This window comes from Crinia signifera, chromosome 19, assembly GCF_055691185.1.
Source record: "Crinia signifera chromosome 19, ASM5569118v1, whole genome shotgun sequence".
NCBI lineage: Eukaryota > Metazoa > Chordata > Amphibia > Anura > Myobatrachidae > Crinia > Crinia signifera.
In genome coordinates this window covers 82,807,488-82,830,482 of record NC_139226.1, presented here as the reverse complement: position 1 = coordinate 82,830,482, position 22,995 = coordinate 82,807,488, and the positions used below count along the sequence as shown (strand labels likewise).

The 22,995-nt window shown below is 46.1% G+C and overlaps 1 protein-coding gene across 4 annotated transcripts in view; it reads left to right on the top strand.

The window, feature by feature from the left end:
• The window catches only part of LOC146042675 (uncharacterized), a 77,094-nt gene extending 54,842 nt beyond the window's left edge, over positions 1–22,252 (top strand). For 3 of the 4 annotated variants that reach the window (XM_083162796.1, XM_083162794.1, XM_083162795.1), the window contains exons 11-13: positions 505–591; positions 5,910–5,972; positions 20,412–22,252. In XM_083162796.1, the coding sequence (XP_083018922.1) occupies positions 505–591; positions 5,910–5,972; positions 20,412–20,815 (554 nt within the window). In that variant the 3' untranslated portion in view covers positions 20,816–22,252. The remainder of the gene's footprint in view (positions 1–504; positions 592–5,909; positions 5,973–20,411) is intronic. The other variant, XM_083162797.1, reaches the window with a different exon arrangement.
• Positions 22,253–22,995: the final 743 nt, after the last annotated feature.

Genomic DNA, 22,995 nt, shown 5'->3' with positions numbered 1-22,995 from the left:
CACAAAACTTTGGAACACTAACATTTATTTTTCCTTAAATTATCTTGTCACACATCAAGGCATTTGTTAACCTTGTTTAGTGCATAGCATTATTCCCCACTTTGAGCCATACCTCATCCTTCCATCATATGCCATAGGATCATTAATATGCCTCACACAAAGAGCATATACTATAACATGTGACCTAACTTCTTCCTGTGGGTTCCAGCACTGAAAGAAAGCATTGGGGGCTACTTTTGACTTCCATGTCTTTACAGTGCAGTCTATGGTAAGGAAGATTGTTACCGGAACATGTCGGCTTATGTACATTGCTTTGCTGACCTTTTCTTGACTTCAAGGATGAAGACACACAGGAAGACTTTCTTCTGGTGCTGGAACCCTTGGAGAAGCCATGCTGCCGAGGTGTGACGTCCAAAAGGCCACTGCCACATCATTAAGTACTTTTTTAAAGTTATTTTCAACAATTTATCAAATTATTTTTTACAATTTTTGTTCATGTAACAGAACCTGCTGAGGTTAAACAAGAGGAAGCAGAGGCAACAGAACGAGATAACATGGAGAAAGAGAATATCAATATGTCCCATGACATAAGTAAGTGTGTTTGTTCTCTACTGACCCTAAAATAGACAGCTCTATAAGGTATGTTGCACACTCATGCGACTTGGCAGCTTGTACAGTACATGCCATTGCAGCTTCATCTGAGTACTATTCTCTCTAGCTGCCTTCTGTCCATTTTATCCATGTAGGAAAATTTCTAGGAAAATATTGTATATTTTAACTAATAATGATAGAATATATGTATGTATGTATGTGTGTATATATATATATATATATATATATATATATATATATATATATATAGTTGGTGGTGGTACTAGCGCTGTCAAGTCCTCCTAATGGTTCCTTATAGTGTATATACACTTTTAAAGAAATGATCTTTATAGAACTTCTTCTATAATAGTTCGCACTTCTCCCTTATTCCAGGGCGGCTGCTCCTTCTCCAAATGGTTCGAGTTCCAATTGAACCCTTGAAATTTATCTGAAAAAGACAGTGAGAAGGGCGCCTCCTAGTGCAGTATATATATATATATATATATATATATATATATAAAATTTTGTGAAGTAACCCTCCACCTGAAAGATAGATAACACTCCCAAAAATTAAAGGAGTACCGTAGACAGTGGTATCCAACCACTGTATTTATAGCCTGAAGTGTTAGTCCTCCTGCTGGCGGGAGTCATCCACAAGATCCTTATTCCTTAAGTCTGTCTGAGTGTATTCTTCTCTGGAATAATCTTTCTAGGGGGCTCATCCAAATGACAATCTTCTCTCTCTGAAGCAGTCAGGAATGCGGGCACAGAATCCTGTGCCTGTGCGATTAAAAATCGGGTCCAATCGCATCGCATGATGTTTTGGTTGTACAATGCCCTACGATGGAAAAGGTGGACGCCGTGATAATACACAAGTACCGATTATTGCAATAGTCTACTTATTGCCCTTTCCCAATACAGACTCTCACCCATACAGTCCATCATGAATGCAGCTGTGATGCTAATCTTCCTAGCCAGACGATCATCTGCAAAGCTACTTTGTCAGTCACCTCATTGGTTATCCATACTCAATACGGATAACCAATGAAGTGACTGACATAGTAGCTTTGCAGAAGATGAACGTCTGGCTAGGAAGATTACCATCGCAGCTGCATTCATGATGGACTGTAGTGGGGAAGGCCAATACAAGGCACAAATCAAACTACACCAATATACATATTTTCTCTTATCTCAAAATATCTTTCAACCCGACCCCTTCACTCCTCACAAGATTTACATCTCTCATCCACACGCAATCCTCGCTCCCATTCCTGAATGCAGGACTTTCTCTGGAATGCTCTCCAATACACAATAAGACTCTCTTTCAGTCTCCAAACCTACAAACATTCCCTGAAAACTCTCCTCTTCAGGCAAGCATATCAAATTCCAGAACCAACCACTTAACCTTCATATACCGTTATACTTCATATACTTCATATACTTAACCTTCATATACCGTTATATACTCAAGCCTCTTATAGTATGTTGATTGAGTCCTCACTACTTATATTTAAGCTGTAATGTGTATTGAACTGTGGCGCTCTTTATTTGTACTTTATTTTTGTTATTTATTCAATGTTATGCCACGTTTTGTCTCCCTGTACTGTTCCTTTGTACGGCGCTGCGAAACACTTGTGGCGCCTTATAAATAAAATAATAATAATACCGTTCCTATCCAGTCACATCCCCTCTGTAAAGACCACTCCTCTCTCTTTTTTTCACATTTTTCCAACCTCCTGAACCCCTTGCCAACCTGCTGGGTAGCATACAGTTCACCAGGAATTTTTGCATTCTGGTGGACTTTATGCAATGAAGAATATCTATCTTTGTGTATCAATGCCTATTTCCCTATAGATTGAAAGCTTGTGAGCAGGGCACTCATGCCTATTGACTGTCTGTAAATACCCAGTTTGTTGTATCACTGTCTCCTATTGTAAAGCGGAATGAAATATGCTGCACCATATAAGAAACTGTTTAGAAATTATATATATATATATATATATATATATATATATGATGTACCACACTCCACTTTCTTTGAACTAAGCTTACTCTACCTGCTGGAGAATTCTGGTGCTGAAAGCACCTGCTGAGGGATTGCCTAATAGTATTTTCCATTTTGGTCCAAGATTTGGGACGATATTATGTCCACAGTCCTTCTCTGCCTTCACTAAATTCTAGGGTCTGTTTGTTTGGCTTAGACTTGTTGGTGCTTTATCGATACATTATATGCCTCACCACCATGTCAAAAGTTCTAGTAGCTGTTAAGGTGGTACACACGGGGGCAATTTTGTGCAAAATCGCTGGAAATATGGTCGCTGAGCGACCATATTGCCCGCAATGGGAGTGTGCACCGGCGATATATCGCCGGGTGCGCGCTCCCGTTTTTGCCCCTGTGGTGATCGCTGGTCGCAGGAAAATGCTCCTGCGACCAGCTGATTTCCACTGCCGGGCTTCCCCGGCAGTTTCTTTTTCATCAGCGACCATCTCTGGTCGCTGATGAACAGGAGAAACTGAGCAATATATTGCTCAGCCATATATGGCTGAGCAATATATCTCCCCCGTGTGTACAGGGCTTTAGGAACCATTAGTATGGTTCAGTTCTGTTTTGTGTTCTGTTATGTTTGTGTTTGGCATTTGACTCTTTAGTGGCCTCCAGTGGTCAGTCTGTGCCATTGCAGCTCAAATCTTCTAGAGACTTGATTTATTCACAAGGCAGATTGATAACGAGCTCATTATTCCTGCTGGCAGGTTGGCTGGATATGTCACAGGTATGCTAATCACCTGAGTCCTTCTTAAGGTGCGTACACACGGGGGCGATTTTGTGCAAAATCGCGGGAAATATAGTCGCTGAGCGACCATATTGCCCGCAATGGGAGTGTGCACCGGCGATATATCGCCGGGTGCGCGCTCCCGTTTTTGCCCCTGTGGTGATCGCTGGTCGCAGGAACATGCTCCTGCGACCAGCTGATTACCACTGCCGGGCTCCCCCCGGCAGTTTCTTTTTCATCAGCGACCATCTCTGGTCGCTGATGTAAAGTAGAAACTGAGCAATATATTGCTCAGCCATATATTGCTCAGCCATATATGGCTGAGCAATATATCTCCCCCGTGTGTACACAGCATTAAGGCATTCTCCCCAGCAATGTGGAGCTGGTGATAGCTTCTTGTTTCCTGGTTTGCAATTTCCTGGTCTGGATTGTCTTGTTCTGTGAAGTATCTTGTCCTGCTGCAGTCTGGGTCCAGTCATCCTGTGCCTTATGCAGGATTCTTCCTGGGACGTGCTGCTGCTACCTTTCCTGCGTGAGCCTGCTAACTCTCAAGCATCTGGGAACCACTACCTTCCATCTTATGCCCGGTGTCGTGAGTAGTCTTAGGCTACGGTTAGGTTGCACTGTGGTGCATGTCAGTTGCCCAAGAGGAGGTTGGGCATTAATCCTGCAGTTTATTTATGTGGGGTTGTTCACCTTTAAGTTGTGCTAGAAACAACTTGTCTGTGTGTGACGAGGTCGCCTGGTGTTTGGTTGCGACAGGGTCGCTTGACTGTTGTTTTGGTTGCGACAGAGTCGCAGTATTTTCTTTATTATTTTCCATACTTGTGTCACTTCAGGGACTTGTACTTCTGCATTATCCTCTTTACTCTGGGTTATTAGTTTAGTCAGATTGTCCTCTTGGACCTATCCTTGGCGGTCGTCGTGGGTTTGTCACCTAACACCTGGCTGCACCGGAGCTTGGGCTGGCCTAACTCGCCCTTTCAGCCGTGTCAGCTACAGGCGAAGCCTAGCATCCTGCAGTCCACGACCACCTGTCAGGGAGGGCCAATAGAGTGAGGTTAGAGGCAGCACCACCATACAGTCTGGGAGACGTTCAGTTACCTCAGTTACTCCCAGGATTGTAACAGTCCATACAGTCTGGGAGATTTTCAGTTACCTCAGTTACTCCCCGGATCATAACAGTAGCTAGGTCCTGGTTTGCAACTGATCTGCCTGATCCCTCAAAATGGAGAGCTTTAGTTATTGATGTAGCCGGGTACGAAAGGCACATTTGTAAAAGTTTTAATTCTCTGCCAAAGTATCGTGGCAAATGAGATATATGGGTCTTATCTAGATTGGGGAAGGGTGCTGCTTTACTGTCATACTCCAAAGCTCTGTGTACTAATAACAGAGCAGGGGTAGCACATAGTGATGGTTTCTCATACCAGTTCTCAGTACCTTCTTACCATTCATTTCATAACTTAATATAGGTATTTATATAGGTAACAATATGTTGTGCTTGCCCAAATTTGCATGTATTTGTAAGATGTATTTTATAAGGTCTTTGCCAGTATTCTCTTCTGTAATGTATACATTGCTGATGTACTGTCTTGTTTATGCATATGTTTAACTTTTCATAACAAAACAAATCATTTGATTAAAACAAAAGTAGGGCTCTATGTGAAAGGACAGTGGTGCAGGAATATCATATCAAATGTTCACATAAGGGATAGGATTATACTTTAAAGATTACTTTAGTACACTAACTTAGGTACTGTACGTTTTGTCACAGTTAACTCGTATGTTACATACAGACTGTGGCGTATATTCATTTGATGACGAAACTGCCGTCTTACTGAAAAGACGGCAGTTTTTGACAATAGGTCGGAAGGGGTTCCGATCTATTCGCTGTTTTTTTTCCAGATTGATTGGCAGAATAGCCACTAATCCACCTGCTTTTGACGGAAACACAGCCAACACCTAAAGGTTTTAGCCATGTTTCCAGCAATCTCAATCTGACATGAAAAGATGTCGGATTGATTACACTTGCATATTTGCCAGTAAACTGAGCTGCGTGCATCTATGCTGCTGCACTGCCCCATCTGTGTGCTTGTAGAAAAAGCCACCATCAGTACCCAAGAGGTAAGTCTGAGATGGGATTAATCTCTGCGTATGCTGAACTCTGCATAGAACGAATATCACAGTTTATTTGTTTACTCGCTGTTACTGCCTATTCATCTGCAAGTGTAGTTACTACAGAGAGGTGTATGATGTGGAATCGCCCATAGATATGTACTATTAAAGGCTACTGAGCTGCGCAGTACTAACAAACACTAAATGGACTGACATGCAACTCTGAATCGGCCCACCTCTGCCTATAATAGTTTCCTAATTATTGATAATAGAATACACTTTATGCAGTAGTCAGTAAGGCTGTGTAAATATGGAGCATTGCACAATGCAATGATATGGAAAGCTGCTATATACAGTACGCATGAGTAGCACTTGATTTTTCTTTATGATTATTATAAAGTTTGCTTACTATATTTTTTTACCATATTACAGAGTGTGTAATTGTGAAGGAAGAAGAAGAAGACGGTGAACATATAGAGCAGAAGGAGCCAACAGGTAAGAATGGTTATATATTTCTCCTACATAGTTACATAGGGCCTTATTCTAGTTCACTCTTTCTGACAAAATCCTTCTTAGATGGACAAAACCATGCCGCCGATGTTTTGTGTCTGCGCATGTGCAGAGGCGTCTCTGCGCATGTGCGAGGTGGACGCACGGCAACATTCCGCATGAAATGTGTACACTACGAACAGGGGGTGGAGAGGGGTGTGAAGGGCTGTTTGGGCACATTACCATATGCATACGCCCCGCGTTTCATGGGCGTTCCCATGAAAACGCTGGGCGTGCGTATGGTAATGCGGCCGTTACGCACGTGTAGGGGGCGGGCATATGACATTGCCGGATGTCAGCTGCCCGCCCAGATCCCTGCTTTTGCACGGAGAAATGCCAGTGTGGTCTGAGGTTGCGGGAGCTGGCGGACCACTCGGCCCTGCATTCGATGTTCTGCGACCATCGAATGATGGTGGAGGTTCCCTGAGATGGAGGAGGTGTATTCATGATAAATACACGTGCGGTCCGTTTGGACAGCTTCTTACCGCGTACGGACGGAGTTGGCGATCCGTATGGAAGGCGGGGTTTAGGACGCATGGTGCTGGCCGCATATTCGGATCCGGCCGCACCGATCAGAATAAGGGCCCATGTGCACTGCAGGTGGGGCAGATGTTACTTGTGCAGAGATAATTAGATTTGGGTGGGGTTTTACTTCAAAGTGAGATATATATTGCAGTGTAAAAATAAAGCAGCCAGTATTTATTCTGCACAGAAACAAAATAACTCACCCAAATCTTAAGCTTTGCACATTTTAGATCTGCCCCCCCTGCAGTGCACATGGTTTTGTCCATCGAAGAAGGATTTTGTCAGAAAGAGTGAACTAGAATAAGGCCCATAGTTACATAGTAGATGAGGCTGAATAAAGACTTGCGTCCATCTAGTTCAACCTATGTTTATAGTGGCTTATCCCTTGTTGTATAGTATGTTCTGATATTTTAAAGACATATTATGTTACTTATTTGTACCCATGGATGTTTTTAACCAATAAATGTTTATCCAACCTTATTTTAAACTTATTTATAGTGTCTGCCAACACCACTTCTCCAGGAAGAGAGTTCCAAAGTTTGACTGCTCTGACTGTAAAGAATTTTTTTCTTCTAGATGAACAAAATACATGTTTAATTACCTACAGATGTGTCCTCATACATCTAACCTCAGTGTGCTATGCAGCATTAGATGCCTGGTGCAAATTGATTGGGTACTTGTTTCCTAGCACAGCGCCCGTCGCAGGTGATCGCATTCCTTAACTTAAGGTATGCGATGGACGCGACCGACGCGATTTCAGGGCTATTTTTAGCCTTTTCCCCGACAATTAAAAAATCGCGTCCATCGCATGCCTTAAGTTAAGGCATGCGATGCGACCGATGCGATGGACGCGATTTTACATAGGGAACAATGTTAAATGGGCCAATGGACCCGATTTTTCATTGTATACCCACCCTTATGGGTATTTTACATGTGAAATGCCCCCCCCCCTATTGTTAACGCCACCCCACGATGAACGCCAACCCGAAGCGTGGCGAGCAGCGAGCCCTCAAGGGGCGGCGGTACGCGTCCTCCGACCTTTTCATACCCCCCACTATCCACGTTGGCATGGAGTTGATTTTATATAGTGTGGCGAGCGCAGTGAGCCACCGAGCCTGAAGCGTGGCGAACGCAGCGAGCCTCGCGAGGGGATGCGTAATACCTGTGAAGTAATGCGCGTCCCCTCGCGGGGCTCACTGCACTCGCCACACTATATAAAATCAACTCCACGCCGACGTGGATAGTGGGGGTATGAAAAGGTCGGAGGACACGTACCACCGCCCCTTGCGGACTCGCTGCGCTCGCCATGCTTCGGGTTGGCGTTCATTATGGGGTGGCGTTAACAATGGGGGGGGGCATTTGACCCATCAGGGTGGGTATACAATGAAAATTGGGGTCTGGGGGGCATTTTGCATTGGGCCCAATGTAGTCGGGTCTCAGGGACCATTTTACATTGGTTCCGATGTAAAAATCGCATCGATCGCGTTGATCGCATTGCATGCGATTTGGTGCATGCGATGCGATTGACGTGTTTTTTTTTGGACGCGATGGATACAATCAAAATCGCAGGCGCTGTGCTAGGAAACAAGTACCATTGATTGTTTGCCAGCCATTTGCACACAGCAGCCGTGGTCGCACCCATGGGAACACCATAGAGGTAGGAGGGCCCTGCTCGCAAGCTTACAATCTATAGGGATACTAGGAGGGATACATAAGGATAGAATTCCATAGCATGTCAGTCCCATCAGATTACAAGACAGTCATGATGGGATATTGATTTCTAGAACATTCCAGAACATACAGTATTTACATGTTTCTGGTGCACACAAGACAGGTTTGTCAAGAGGCATACAGTAGGGCTCGATCCAGACCCATACTCAGGGCCCCGAATTTGCAGTCCTTCCGATTTTAAAAGATCACAGGTGGAGCTAATTATTTCACCTGTGATTCTGTGTGAAGAGTTGGAAAACGCGAACTTTTGGGGGTACTTGAGGACTGAGGTTGAGAACCACTGCCGTAAACCGTTGGCGTTGCATGGCCATTTGGAGGGAGGGCCGCTGATGTCAGCAGGGGGAAAATTATTAGATGGTGAGCAATCCCCCCCCCCCCCCCCCCTGTGTACAGCCGTGAACGCATTCACAGCCGTGCACAGGGGCGGGGAGAAGGAGCTCGGCCTGGCGGCGTTTACCTGCTTGCTGGGCTCCAAATACACACACACACACAGTGAGCAAGTCTGAATTGGTCCAATAATATGAACCACTTTACTATTCCCGAAAATAAAAATTAAAATAAGAATTTGTTATCAAGCTTCCTAAATGACGTGTAGCACAATATGTTTGTTTTCTTAAATGCTACTCAAGATACTTTTAGTTGTGTACATAAAGCTTGGGTATTAAATACTAATGAACGTTCAGTCAAAATTGCGTTATTGGTGTCCATTTTAAATGTCCACAACCACACAAATGCACAATTTCTCTATGGGATCATGACTCCTCTACAGAGGGATCACATCTCCCAACTGAGGGCCTTATTTTAGTTCACTCTTTCTGACAAAATCCTTCTTAGATGGACAAAACCATGTGCACTGCAGGTGGGGCAGATGTAACTTGTGCAGATATAATTAGATTTGGGTGGGGTTTTACTTCAAAGTGAGATCTATATTGCAGTGTAAAAATAAAGCAGCCAGTATTTTCCCTTCACAGAAACAAAATAACTCACCCAAATCTAATTCTCTCTGCACATTTTACATCTGCCCCCCTGCAATGCACATAGTTTTGTCCATCTAAGAAGGATTTTGTCAGAAAGAGTGAACCAAAATAAGGCCCTGAGTGAGGGACTTGATCCAGTATTCAGCTACATTCAAAGCAGATTCGATCTCTATGCTTGCCCCCCGTTTAATCAGTATCGAATAGATAAAAATTAGAGATGAGCGGGTCCGGATTCCCGAGATCCGACAGATCCGAATATCGGGAATCCGGGCCAGATCCGAGCCGGCTCGGAAGTTCCCGCCTGAATTCCGGACCAATAACGAGGCCGAACGTCATCATCGCGCTGTCGGATTCTCACGGGAGCGGGATCTTATAAAAGACGCACGCGCGCCCCGCCATCTTCACTCCAATCTTGGAGAGGGAAGAGGGTGGTTGGGAAGCTCCGTGTGCTCCGTGCAGTGCTCTGTGCTATGTGCTCCGTGACCTGACCTGTGCCCTCACTGCCCTGTGCTGTGCTCCGTGCTGTGCTCCGTGCCATGTGCTCCGTGCTGTGCTCCGTGACCTGCCCTGTGCCCTCACTGCCCTGTGCTGTGCTCCGTGACCTGCCCTGTGCCCTCACTGCCCTGTGCTGTGCTCTGTGACCTGCCTTGTGCCCTCACTGCCCTGTGTTGTAGACTTGAGAGTCAGTGACTGTTTATAGGCCTGAGCCCTGTAGTGTGATTTAACTAACTAGGTGCTGCAGTGCTCACACGCAGGGGCTGCAGTGTCCACTGTCCAGGGGCTGTCCTGTGGCCCATGCCCTGTTGTGATTTATTTAGCCCTAAGCCCTGTGTTGTGATTTATTTAGCCCTGAACCCTGTGTTTTTTGTGATTTAACTAACTAACTCAGTGCTGCAGTGCTCACACGCAGGGGCTGCAGTGCTGCTGAGTAGTACACTGTGTACAGGGGCTGCAGTAATACAAGGGGCTGTGTCCAGTGTGACGGCCTATATCTTATCCATTGTCCAGTGTCACGAGTCACTCACGACATATATCCTGTGTCCTATCCTGTGTGACGACTGACAACATATCCTGTGTCCAGTGTGACGACCTATATCCTGTGTCCAGCGTGACATATATCCATTGTCCAGTGTGACGACATATATCCTGTGTCCACTGTGACGACATATATCCAGTGTCCAGTGTGACGACATATATCCTGTGTCCAGTGTGACGACATATATCCTGTGTGCAGTGTGACGACATATATCCTGTGTCCACTGTGACGACATATATCCAGTGTCCAGTGTGACGACATATATCCTGTGTCCAGTGTGACGACATATATCCTGTGTCCAGTGTGACGACATATATCCAGTGGCCAGTGTGACATCTAACCATTGTGTGACGGCATATATCCAGTGTCCAGCGTGACATATATCCATTGTCCAGTGTACAGGAGCTGTGTCCAGGGGCGGTGTCCAGAGGCTGTGTCCAGTGTGACGGCTGTGTCCATTGTCCAGGGGCTGTGTCCAGTGTGATGGCTGTGTCCAGTGTGACGGCTATGTCCAGTGTACAGGAGCTGTGTCCAGAGGCTGTGTCCATTGTCCAGGGGCTGTGTCCAGGGTGACAGGCTGTGTCCAGTGTCCAGGGGCAGTGTCCAGGGGCAGTGTCCAGTGTCCAAGGGGCTGTGTCCAGTGTGACAGGCTGTGTCCAGTGTAAAGTAAGAAAAAAAATAAAAGTAATAAATAAAATAAAAACACATTTTTGGAGGATGATGGAGGAGGAAATAGTGGGAGTGCTGAAGCTGCTACTACCAGTCATGACAAGGCCGATACCTCTTTGTATTTGTTGTTTGGAGCAGCTCTCTTTTTTTGGGATAGTTTATTAAACTGCCACCCTGTCTGCCCCTGCAGTGCCGCTCTGCCAGGTTGGAAGTGTAAGGTCCACATGTATGTGATGCCGACTGCTGTCGCTTAGCTTAGTCATCCAGCTACCTCGGTATACCCTTTTGGTCCAACTACAGTAAATTAAAACAATTTTGTAAGCTGTGAAGTGATCAAAATTGACTAGAAATGAGTGGAAACTAATGTTATTGAGGTTAATAATACTTTAGGGGCAAAAACAGGCCCAAATTCTGTTATTTTAGACATTTTTAGCATTTTTTCATAAAAATCCAGATCCAAAACCAAAACCCACAAGGGTGGTTTTGCCAAAACCAATCCAGATCCAAAACACGAAGGGAGATCCAGATCCAAAACCAAAACCCGAAAAAGTGGCCGCCGCACATCTCTAATAAAAATACTGTGCAGCCAAGTCTATCTTGACTATCTCGGCTAGGGCCAAATTGCAAGATAGTCTAAATCTAAAGTACATCTAAAGGGCAGTTAGCAAAATTGTATAGTCAAAATCGAATCAAACCGTAATCGTACCGTGTGTCCACAGCTTTACATTAACTGTTTGGCCAGTTGACCGTCACTCCGCTACTATGTGTGAATGAGGGGTAGATGTATGAAGCAGTGATAAGGGAGGAGAAGTGAGTCAGAGGAGAAGTGGCCCTTGGCAACCAATCAGTACTGATGTAACATCTATAATTTGCATAATATAAAATTATACAGAGTAGCTGATTGGTTACCATTGGCCAGTTCTCCTCTGGCTCACTTCACTTCTCTTATCACTTTTTAAAACATCTACCCCTAAATTCTATATACAAAGCAAAATGGAAATTGTATTGGAATGAAACTGCTGATGCTGCTACATTGTAGACAAATTTATAAGCATCACATATAAAATGAATAAGCACAGTCTCCTAGTGCGTTCTAGCCACACCATGTTGCAACTAATATACATCTTTGCCTGACGCAGCTAAAGGTGTGTACACATGTACAGATTTTCTGTCTGATCTATCTGGTGGGAACAAAAACCTGGAAATGTATGGGAGCATATGACCATCAAAAATTTCCTACCAAATGCAGGAAAACAGAAAAAAAAATATATGCTTTGATAAATTGTTATATCAGAATGATTAAACAATTTGTCTGTCTGATCAGCTGCGTCTGTTTTCAAGTGTTTGGGAACAATTTTTTGATTGTCATATGCTCCCATACATTAAGTAGCCTAGTGAATATGTTGCTTGTACTACTATATCTACATAAACGGCCTAGAAATAACTTCACACGGACACACTTATCTAAAAATAAAGACGCGACACCGATAGCTTAGTTTAAACGGTCATACTTATTTATTTAAGTAACTGGTATGACCCCTGATAAAAGGGGATGGCAAAGACCAGGCACCTGAGACCAGAGACCGTTCAGGGGTGTAACCCCGGGCAACGACCAGGTCGCTCCCAATCTCCTAAACACCCCTTACCAAAGGCACAGCCCGCCCTGCGTGGACATCCCCCCGCCTCTAAGGCCTGACGCGAACATATCCGCCTAAATGTTCGTCGCCCCACCGCGCTGAGTCGAGGCCCGTCCGCCCTCCTGGCAAGGAGAGGGGTAATACCACGCAGGGACCACCTGACACCCTTCTAGAATCCTGGTCGAGGGTGCTGTCCCGCCTATTAAGAATATAGCCAATTGAATCAAATTTGATAAGGCAAGAGCCTTTATGAATAAGGGATAGGGAGGGTGGGGATCAAAACTCAAAGAGGAGTGTAACCCTTGCTACCTCAGCCTATATACCCATGACCTGGGGTGCTGCCCCCCAGGCCACCCATTGGTGGGGGCTTCCCGCCCTGCATTAACCCCTCCTTCTATGCCTAGTCATTTTCACTAAACTTTATTGTAACAGCCCAATTCACAGTCTCTTAAATACACTTGTGCTTATACAGCCCTCGTTCCACCTAAGTAGCCTAGTGAATATGTTGCTTGTACTACTATATCTACATAAACGGCCTAGAAATAACTTCACACGGACACACTTATCTAAAAATAAAGACGCGACACCGATAGCTTAGTTTAAACGGTCATACTTATTTATTTAAGTAACTGGTATGACCCCTGATAAAAGGGGATGGCAAAGACCAGGCACCTGAGACCAGAGACCGTTCAGGGGTGTAACCCCGGGCAACGACCAGGTCGCTCCCAATCTCCTAAACACCCCTTACCAAAGGCACAGCCCGCCCTGCGTGGACATCCCCCCGCCTCTAAGGCCTGACGCGAACATATCCGCCTAAATGTTCGTCGCCCCACCGCGCTGAGTCGAGGCCCGTCCGCCCTCCTGGCAAGGAGAGGGGTAATACCACGCAGGGACCACCTGACACCCTTCTAGAATCCTGGTCGAGGGTGCTGTCCCGCCACAGCAGTGGCACCCTCTACTGTCAAGGACCACCGGGTGCCAATGCCCCGCCATCCCCTATAAAAACTAACAAGCCCAAACTAAATTAACTGTTTAAAAATATCACTCAGAAACACCGCCATACCCTCTTCAGAAAGGTGCACCCCATCTGGCCTGTACATGCCTGGGTTCTCCTTTACAATCTCTGGGTGTCTCACTCCCACTCCCCCTTGCCTTACAACAAATCTGGTTAAGGCGTGGTTTAACTTCTTCCTAGCCCTTTCAATTGCCTCTGGGTTTTTAGCGCCTCTCCAACAAAAACGAGGGACAATGTCCGACCACAACAGCCTCAAGCCGCTCCATCTATGCAACAAAGCCAACAGATCTTTCTCCATCTTAATCCTTAAGGCTATGCCTGTAGTTTTAGCTAAGTCATTGCCACCCAGGTGTATGACCAATATATCCGGCTTGCAAACTCCACTAGCTTTCTTCTCTAGAAACCCAAGTAAGTCCTTCCACAACATGCCTCTGACGCCTAACCACCGCACAGATTTCGCATACGCTAGCACTGGCGAGGTTCTGGCTAGGGTATTTCTTTCCGCCCAGAAAACATATGAGTGCCCTACAAACCAAACTACCCCTGTGGGGCCAAAGGGAGGGGGAGGGGCTGTAAAGGAAGCAAAACCTATTGGTTAGTATCTCTACTTATGCTCTATGGTAATAATTAACTGGAGTTTGACTGGGGTCCAAGTGGAGGTGAAAAACTCAAAAACCTCTAGAGGGCTTCTTATTGTGGGGCCAGATTGAATTAAGCACCTCTTAGAGGAAAAATAAAAAATTCACTCCACACCGACGATTGCGGAACGCTAATCGTTCCCCAACCGTTTGTAAACGTAACGTTTTTGGACCCGCGCAACAGGCGCATACTATACTTAACTATAGCTAACTTATACTTATACTATACACTTAAAGCATATCAATTCTAACGTATTTCTTAAAACTATCGGATTTCCACCTGCCCACGGCTTTGATTGCGCTCTGTGGCAAGCCCGCCACCGCTGCTGACGTAGCTGCGCCAATTCTGAACGAATGCGTTCCGAACTCCTCAGGCCTTAGCCCTATCGCAGCTACTCCCTTCTTCATGACCGCAGCGAATTGAAATTTCGTTAGCGGAGACCCGTCTGCATGCGCTAAAAATTGCGCGGCCATACATTGTCTCACTTCTACATATGCGCCCGCTAGAGTAACTGGACAAATGCTCTTGTTTGGGTGCGGTCTCAGCGTGATCCAGGTGCCCCTGCCTTGTTGGTCTGTTTTAGACCTCCTCAGCCTGCATAGCACCTGCTCCTTGCTAACCACCACGTCGTCCCAAAGTATGCCCGAGTGTACTCTCTTGTTACGCGCTGTTAGCTCGCTAACCCTAAATGCGCCGTGGAAGGCCCAGGCGAAAGCCACCTTAAAAAGTGCTATCTCCGATCCATTGTCTGCCACTGATGCCAACACTTGCAATAGTTCTCCTAACTTAACCTCGTCCAAGGGGCGCCTATTATCGGGTTGACCCGGCTGAACTCGTGACCAACCCTTCATCGCTTTACCGAGAATGAATGACTTTGTTGGATCCGTCATGTTAAATAGACGGCAATGAAAAGCTATTCCAGCCAATGTCGCCGCCATAGCCGACTTGGACCGGCCTCTATTATAATTTTCCCATACAAAAGCCAGGAGGCAGTCGTCAACAGACTTACCCCTAGCCTCCGGTTGCTGCTGATATCTACGCCAATCTTCCCAGGCTTTTCCGTATGCCCTACGAGTAGCTGGCGCCAAAGACCGAAATGCCAATTCTGTCATGCCGGCTCTACCACCTGCCAGACAGAATTTGGACAACTTAGGCCGGTCTCGGCTGCTGTTGGTGCTAATTCGCGGAACCTGGCGAACTGGAATCTAGATAAAGCATCTGCCACTTCATTCTCCACACCTGGCACATGCTTAGCCCTGAAATTGATATTGTTTTTCAAGCAAATAAGGACAAGGTGCCTCAACAATCTCAACGCTTCCGGTGATGTTGCCCTTTGATTGTTTACAGAATGGACCACCCCTAAATTATCGCACCAGAAGATTATGTTTCTGTTTGCGAGCTGGCCTGACCATAGCTCCACTGCGACTATAATGGGGAAAAGTTCCAGTAATAACATGTTTACTGTAAACCCCCGATCAAACCAAGATTGCGGCCACTTCCCACAACACCATTCCCCTTGAAAGAAGGCACCAAAGCCTGATGACCCTGCAGCGTCTGTAAACAGCTGCAAATCCCAGTTTGAAGCTGCTTCGGACTGCCATATTAGGCAATGATTAAAACTCATCAAGAATTCATACCATGTCCTCAAGTCATCTTTAATTTCTTTTCCTAAGCGGATTGTATGGTGCGGGTCCTTAACCCCAGCTGTGGCCCTCTCCAATTTCCTGCAGAACACCCTGCCCATAGGTATTACCCTACAAGCAAAATTAAAAGAACCCAGCAGGGACTGAACGGTCCTCAGCTGAACCCTTTTTCTTTTCCCGCAATCCACGATAAGCTCCTGGAGCTTGTGCACCTTGTCCGCTGGCAGCCTGCAGCAACCCTCCCCGGTATCGATTTCGATACCCAAGTATGACAGGACCGTTACGGGTCCCTCTGTTTTGTCGTGGGCTATGGGAACTCCCAACGAACTGAAAACCCGTAACGCGACTCGCAATGTCTCCCCACATGTTGCCCTACCCGCTGGTCCTACTATAAGGAAATCATCCAGATAGTGAGCTACCCCTCTGGAGTCAGCCTCACTTTGAATGCACCACTGAAGGAATGTACTAAATCTTTCAAAAAATGAACAAGAAATAGAACAACCCATGGGGAGGCATTTGTCAATGTAATAGGCCCCTTCAAGCTTAAAGCCCATGAATCTGAACGAATCGGGGTGCAGTGGGAGCAACCGAAACGCAGATTCTATGTCTAATTTGGCCATAAGCGCCCCTGGACCAAAACTTTTAACCAAACTTAGAACTTCGTCAAATAACTGGTATCGAACGCTTGCCAACTCCTCGGGAATGGCATCGTTGACGGAATTGCCAGGTGGGTAGGACAGGTGCTGTATCAGGCGAAACTTGCCTGGAGTCTTTTTGGGCACCACGCCTAGGGGTGATATGCACAGACCCGGTATAGGGGGTACCTCGAAAGGTCCCTCCATCCTGCCCAGCTTGACTTCGTTTAACACCTTTGCCCTAACCACATCCGGCAACTCCCTGGACGACTTCAGATTCCTATTTGTGGAAGTGAAAAAACTTTTTGGAATGGGTAATGGGAAACCATAAACGAAACCCTCCAACAAAAATTCAGCATCTAACTTATTGGGGTACTCTTTCAAATAACGAGCCAACTGATGTACAACTATGGGGGATTCGGCCTTATTTAGAGCTAGACATTCCCTCCCCGGTGTCTCCCGACTTGTTGCCCCCTTTGCAGGATTTGGCGGGGTGACCTGCCCCACATATTTTACACTCGTGCTTGAAACGGCACTTGGCCCCCCTGTCACATTTTCCGTCGTTGTATGCAAAACAACGCCCTCTCCCCCCTGATTTTCCCGACGCTTTTCCCCCTTGAAAGGACTTCTTCCCGGAGGCCTCTGTCATTGGCTGACTTTTCCCTATCACCTCCCACCAAATCTCAACATGCTTTGATCCCATGGGCATGATGGGGGTACCTTCGTGACAAAGCCGGAATTTCTCATCATATTCCCTCCACGCCGGACCTTTATAACTCATGAACGTCTCGTTTATGAGGTGTAAATACCTAATCACATTCAAATATTCTGTGGGTCTAAGCGTGAGGTAACATGATGAAAATGCCAGAAAACCTCTCAACCAATTATGGAAACCCTTAAAGGCTGCTTCGCCGTTGGGCGTAGCCTTTTTAACCTTGTCGAACTCTTTCTTCATTTCTGTTGTAATGGTAAAAAAGTCGACAAATTTACCTTTGCGAATTTTTTCCCTAACTCCCTTCCTGAGCCCTCGAGCTACAGCCGTGTTAGAGCAGTGCGATGCTTCCCCCACAATTGTTTGCGCTGCTAAGGGGCTAGATTTCCTCCTGCGCTTCTTCCCGCGTACCTCTTTTGCTACCTGCTTTGCGACTAGCTTCGCTAACTTACGCGGCCGCTTCGCAGCGCCTGACCCATCGCTATCGCCTGAAGAGGCTGAGGACCCGGACTCACCAGAAGAAGATGCCTCCTCTTCATCATCTTCCTTCTGTGACGAATCTCCCTTTCCCTCGGCCTCCACTTCCTGCACGGAACTTTTCTTTGCGCCAGATGCCTCACTCTCTTTCGTGGTTGCTTGGACAGCTGGCGTAGCCTCCCCCGAAGTCGACTGCGGTGTTGGTGTTGACGCAGTACTTTCCCGTGGCACCTCTTCCGACAAAATCGCTGATGTAATTGGCCGTGATACAGTGGCTGCAATAGAGGGAGGGTCATCAATTACACGCATGGACGCTGGCACTGCAATATCAACAACCCCAGCGACGCCTTCCGATGCGCGTGATGCAGCAGCGGAAACGCTATGTCTAGGCCTATCTACCCCTAATTCGCTTTGCCTAAGGGGGAGACCGGGGCCCGCTGTAAAGTAATCCCGCGGCGGTGGCACCCACCCCCCGTATGGTTGCATTTGGTAGCCCGGGAACCCATAGGCTCCCTGCGGGATGAAGGGGTTGTACGATGGGATGCCGTAATTAAAGGCGTGGCCGGGCCCCGAGCTCCAATAAGGATACTGGGGCCCGCCGTGACTCCCGAATGCCTGAGCCTGATTGGGCCACTGACCCTGCCCCTGCTGACCTAAAAGAAATTGTTGGGGTGGGTGATGGGACGAGCCCCCTGCTGCCGTATTAAAATGAGGGCTCGGTGTAAAACTGTGCTGCGGTTGGGCCCCATACCCCGGCACCCATGGTGTCAAGAAGCCGTGAGGCGGCTGACCTCTTAAACCCACCATGTCCTGCTCATAAACTCGCTCCCCGGCCGGGGGGCGAGCCGCCCCTGGTCCATAGGGCCGCCCGGCCTCATAACCCTGTCTATGCCATGTCCGAGATCCCTCGTCCATGGCTCTCCCAGATACAGGTCCCCCAGTGATAACTATATAGGGGGTTGACCTGCCACCAGAGTGGCTCTCTCCTCCCCCCATTCCTTCCTGACTGCCCCTTTCCCCAGGGGTGCTTAAACCTGCCCCCCCTGCCTCATTGGGCACAAATCCCTGTGTCTGTGCCCCTGCTTGCCTGTGCTCACCAGCAGAGGGAGCTTCAACATCACTAACCGGCGCTTGCAGCTGGGAGTCAGCAGAGGGCGCTATAAGCCCATTGTCTCCCAACTGCGCACCAAGGACAGCGTTGGGAGCGGCGCTTTCACCGTCTCCCACCGCCAGCACTGCCCTCCCTGGCTGAGACGCCGCGGGCTGCCCCGTGGATCCCACCAGGGTTCCCTCATCTAAAACCCTCATTGGCGCTTCACCGCCGTGAACGCGCGCGAGGGGGGAGCGCGTGTCCCCCGCCCCTCCGCCTCCCGATGACGCGGCTGCAAGCCCAGCACCACCGCCCGCACCGAGGCTTAACTCGCCCGCCCCGCTACCTTCAGGTAAGCTGTCAGCGCTCGCAGCGCGAGCAGGGAGGGGGGAAAGCTCGCCTGTCTCACCGCTGCCATCAGCATTGGGAGATACAGGCCGCGACCCCCCGCCCCCCACCACTGTCACCGCGGGCCTTCCAGCACCCTTCTCCCCACGACCAGGGACATGGCTGAGCGGGCGCGCGGCGTCCGCCAGCCAGCGTGGCGGCGGGGCACTTCTCTTAGGCCTGCCAGTCATGTTAACAACAGTTACAGCTAGAGGGGTACTTATCCTTTGGGTCACAGATCTCCTGCAGATCAAAACTCAAAGAGGAGTGTAACCCTTGCTACCTCAGCCTATATACCCATGACCTGGGGTGCTGCCCCCCAGGCCACCCATTGGTGGGGGCTTCCCGCCCTGCATTAACCCCTCCTTCTATGCCTAGTCATTTTCACTAAACTTTATTGTAACAGCCCAATTCACAGTCTCTTAAATACACTTGTGCTTATACAGCCCTCGTTCCACCTTCCAGGTTTTTGTTCCCATCAGATAGATCAGACAGAAAAGATTTTAGAAAATAAGGATCAATGCATGCACTTTGTTAAAAAGGACCGCTAGAGAGCCTCTAGAAACAGAGATTTCTAGAAAGTATTCCTCCGTTAATCACTCGCTGCTTTTCCCAAATATAAATGTGGGAACAGACTCTACCCTATTCTGTGTGCTCTGTGTCTTCAATCCATTACTACTTCCCAATTTGTATCTGATGTGATCAGTATGCAATACATCACACCATTCTCATTTCTTCACAGAATATAAGAAATAATAAACATATTTTTTTAAATAACTGAGGTACAAAATCTTACATTTACATACTGCAAAGTAACTATTCCTCAATATATTTCTAATGACAATATTAATAATTACTAATAACAGCAACAATAAAACTGTTTAATAGCCCTTAACTCTTCTTTAATGGATATGCATTATGTTTGGGTAATATAAACTCCTTTATAACCAGCCTGGTGCAGGTTACTTATTTTTTTTTTTTTTTTTTTTAAACACAGTCTGTGACATGACAGGTAGGGGCTGAATGGCTGGCTGTTTATCACTCTCCACTTTATCACTTTGAAGCTTAGTGCATCTGGCCCAAAGACTGATAAATTGTGGAAGGGGTCCCACAATAGCACACGCAATGATTTAAGGCTCCTTTCCATCTGATGCTGTGAGATTGTAACTTCAAAAGATATGATATATATATTTTGATTTTTCATCTCATCAGGTTCTCCGACTGACAAAGCCGTGAGCTGCTCCAGACATGCGCATCAGGAGGGCCAGGCATATAAGTGTGTGGAATGCGGTGAGTGGTTTCTCGGAATGACTTCGCTCACATTACATCAGGCAACACACACCAGTGAAAGACCGTTCTCTTGTGACCAGTGTCCAAAGACCTACAGATATCAGTCCAGTCTGTACAAGCATAAGAAGACCCACAAAGGAAAAAGGCCATTTGCCTGTGAAGACTGTGACAAGAGCTTCAGTCACAATGTGTACCTCCTGCGGCACCAGTTAGTCCACACAAGAAAAAAGCCTTTTGAATGCAACTTGTGTGATAAAAAGTTTTACCGCCAAACTGGGCTCGACAAACATCATGTTGTAAAGCATATGATTACTACAGGAACATAATACTTTAATTATGTTCACAGAACTCTTTCCTAATGATGTACAGGTGTTTTTTTCTTTCAATTACTAAATACAATTAGGGATACAAGTTTATTTTTTTGTATTTGCACTTTACCACAGAGCATCTGCCCAGCTTGTCTGTTAATAGGGAGTCTGTTAATAGATGGCGTATTTTTGTGCTCGTCTCCACAAAAAGCCACAGCAAGATGACAGCTGTAGATGCTGTGGCAGTATATAGCTATATCATATAAGATTAAGGTCTGGCATATATTTGTCAACAGAGAAAGTGTGACTCATGCTTTTGTGATTCAGGCTAGTAATTTCACAGCAGATGAAGCATCACCATATTCGTAAACCTTATTTGCTGAGGAGTGTTTTGTACAGCGTGTCTAGCTACAGGCTTCTATTTTACAGTCTTGTTTTCAGCATGTGGAATGAATTATATCATTTCACTCCTTTGCCTGATTTTTTTTTTCCATTTTCAAAACAGGTTATCCTTCTTATATTACAGGCAATGGGGGGGTCATCCAGGGGCAGTTGCTATCATGCACAAAGGACAGATGTGCGTTGGACCAGTTCTGGTCCTGTGACTTCAGAAGCAGGGCGGCAGCAGACTGTGATTTATAGTCTGCTGCAAGCAGGTAATGGGGAGGAGGCAGTGACATCACAGTTTGTGAAAATGGAGGTGTGGCATCACCATTAAGGGGTGATATAAGATGTCACTGATCTCTGTCGTAGGATGGAGATGTCCTGGCCTCTGCAACATAACCAGCCCAATGGTGGGAGAGAGATCTGATACTATGTATAGACACCTTCTGCTGCATTACGATAGAGTGCCAGCACTGCTGCTTCCAAAGAAGCAATTGTGATAGTAGCTCAAATTACACCTGTGCAGTTGAAATGATTACAATCTCTATGTTCTGAAATACGGGCCTGATTCATGTCTGGAAGTAAAGGAAAAAAGAAAGCGACTGGACAAAACCATGTGTACTGCAGGTGGGGTAGATGTAACATGCAGAGAGTTAGATTTGGGTGGGTGTATTTAAACTGAAATATAAATTGAAGTGTAAAAATAAATCTCTCAAACATTTGTAGGCTACTTGCAAAAGCAGCCAGTATTTACTCACCAAAAAATTATAACCGACCCAAATCTCTGCAAATTACATCTGCCCCACCTGCAGTTCAACATGGTATTGCCCAGTTGCTTATTTATGCTTTACAAATAAACATGAATCAGGCCCTATGTGCATTAAAAGAATCAGGTGGGGACGAAGGTTTTATTTATTATATGGGGAAAACAACCCACCTCCAGTATTATTTGGTCATTCTCTGTGCCAGTATTAAGCATTTCTATAAGCACTTCTAAGTTTCAGTAATTTATTGTACAAAGTGTTTGCCCTATTGCATATTATTCTTTAAATAAAAACATATTTTCTTAAAGTTGTACTTGGTTCTAAACCTATTTCAGACAGTGAAAGAGATGGACTGAACAAGAGATTACACTAAGGTAATGTGGCCGGAGAGGGACCCCATTTTGGTTATTAGAACTGTTCCCATAAAGATGTTCCACACTACCTTTTTGCGTGTCAAATACAGAAGGCATTTTATTGCCCATTACATAATACAAAAAGCATTCTAGTGACCACATTGCACAAATACAATCACAATGTAGAAATGTGATGCAATTGCATATCTAAGGCAGCCCCCCTGCATGCAAAAGTAGGTGCAGGATCGCCATTTTCCACCACAAAAATGGTCCAAATATGCCTGATGCAGAATCAGGCAAAATATACAATGCAAAGAGCATTTTTTTTCCAATGTATAAAAGAAAGCATTTTTTTTTTTTAGTGTAACTATTATATAAATAGAGTATTACTAATCTTCAAACTTTGCACACTACCTTATCATCTTTAGGGACAATCTAAGTTCGAAGATGGCTCCAATAGGATGACCCCTTAAGGGTGCTGTCATAAGGGACAATGCTATTTCTGTTGTTTTCATGCATTGTGATATGTTATTGGAAAGCTTATGACTTTATGTATACCTCCAGGGATGCTGAAAGCACCGGCGGGACGCAGTAAAAAACTGTTGCTGAAGCTTCCTCTCTTCAGCACACGGCACCGAGCAGTGTGTGCTGAGTGGAGAAGTGAGGCTGTGCTGCTGCAGCAGCCTCTGCTCTCTAC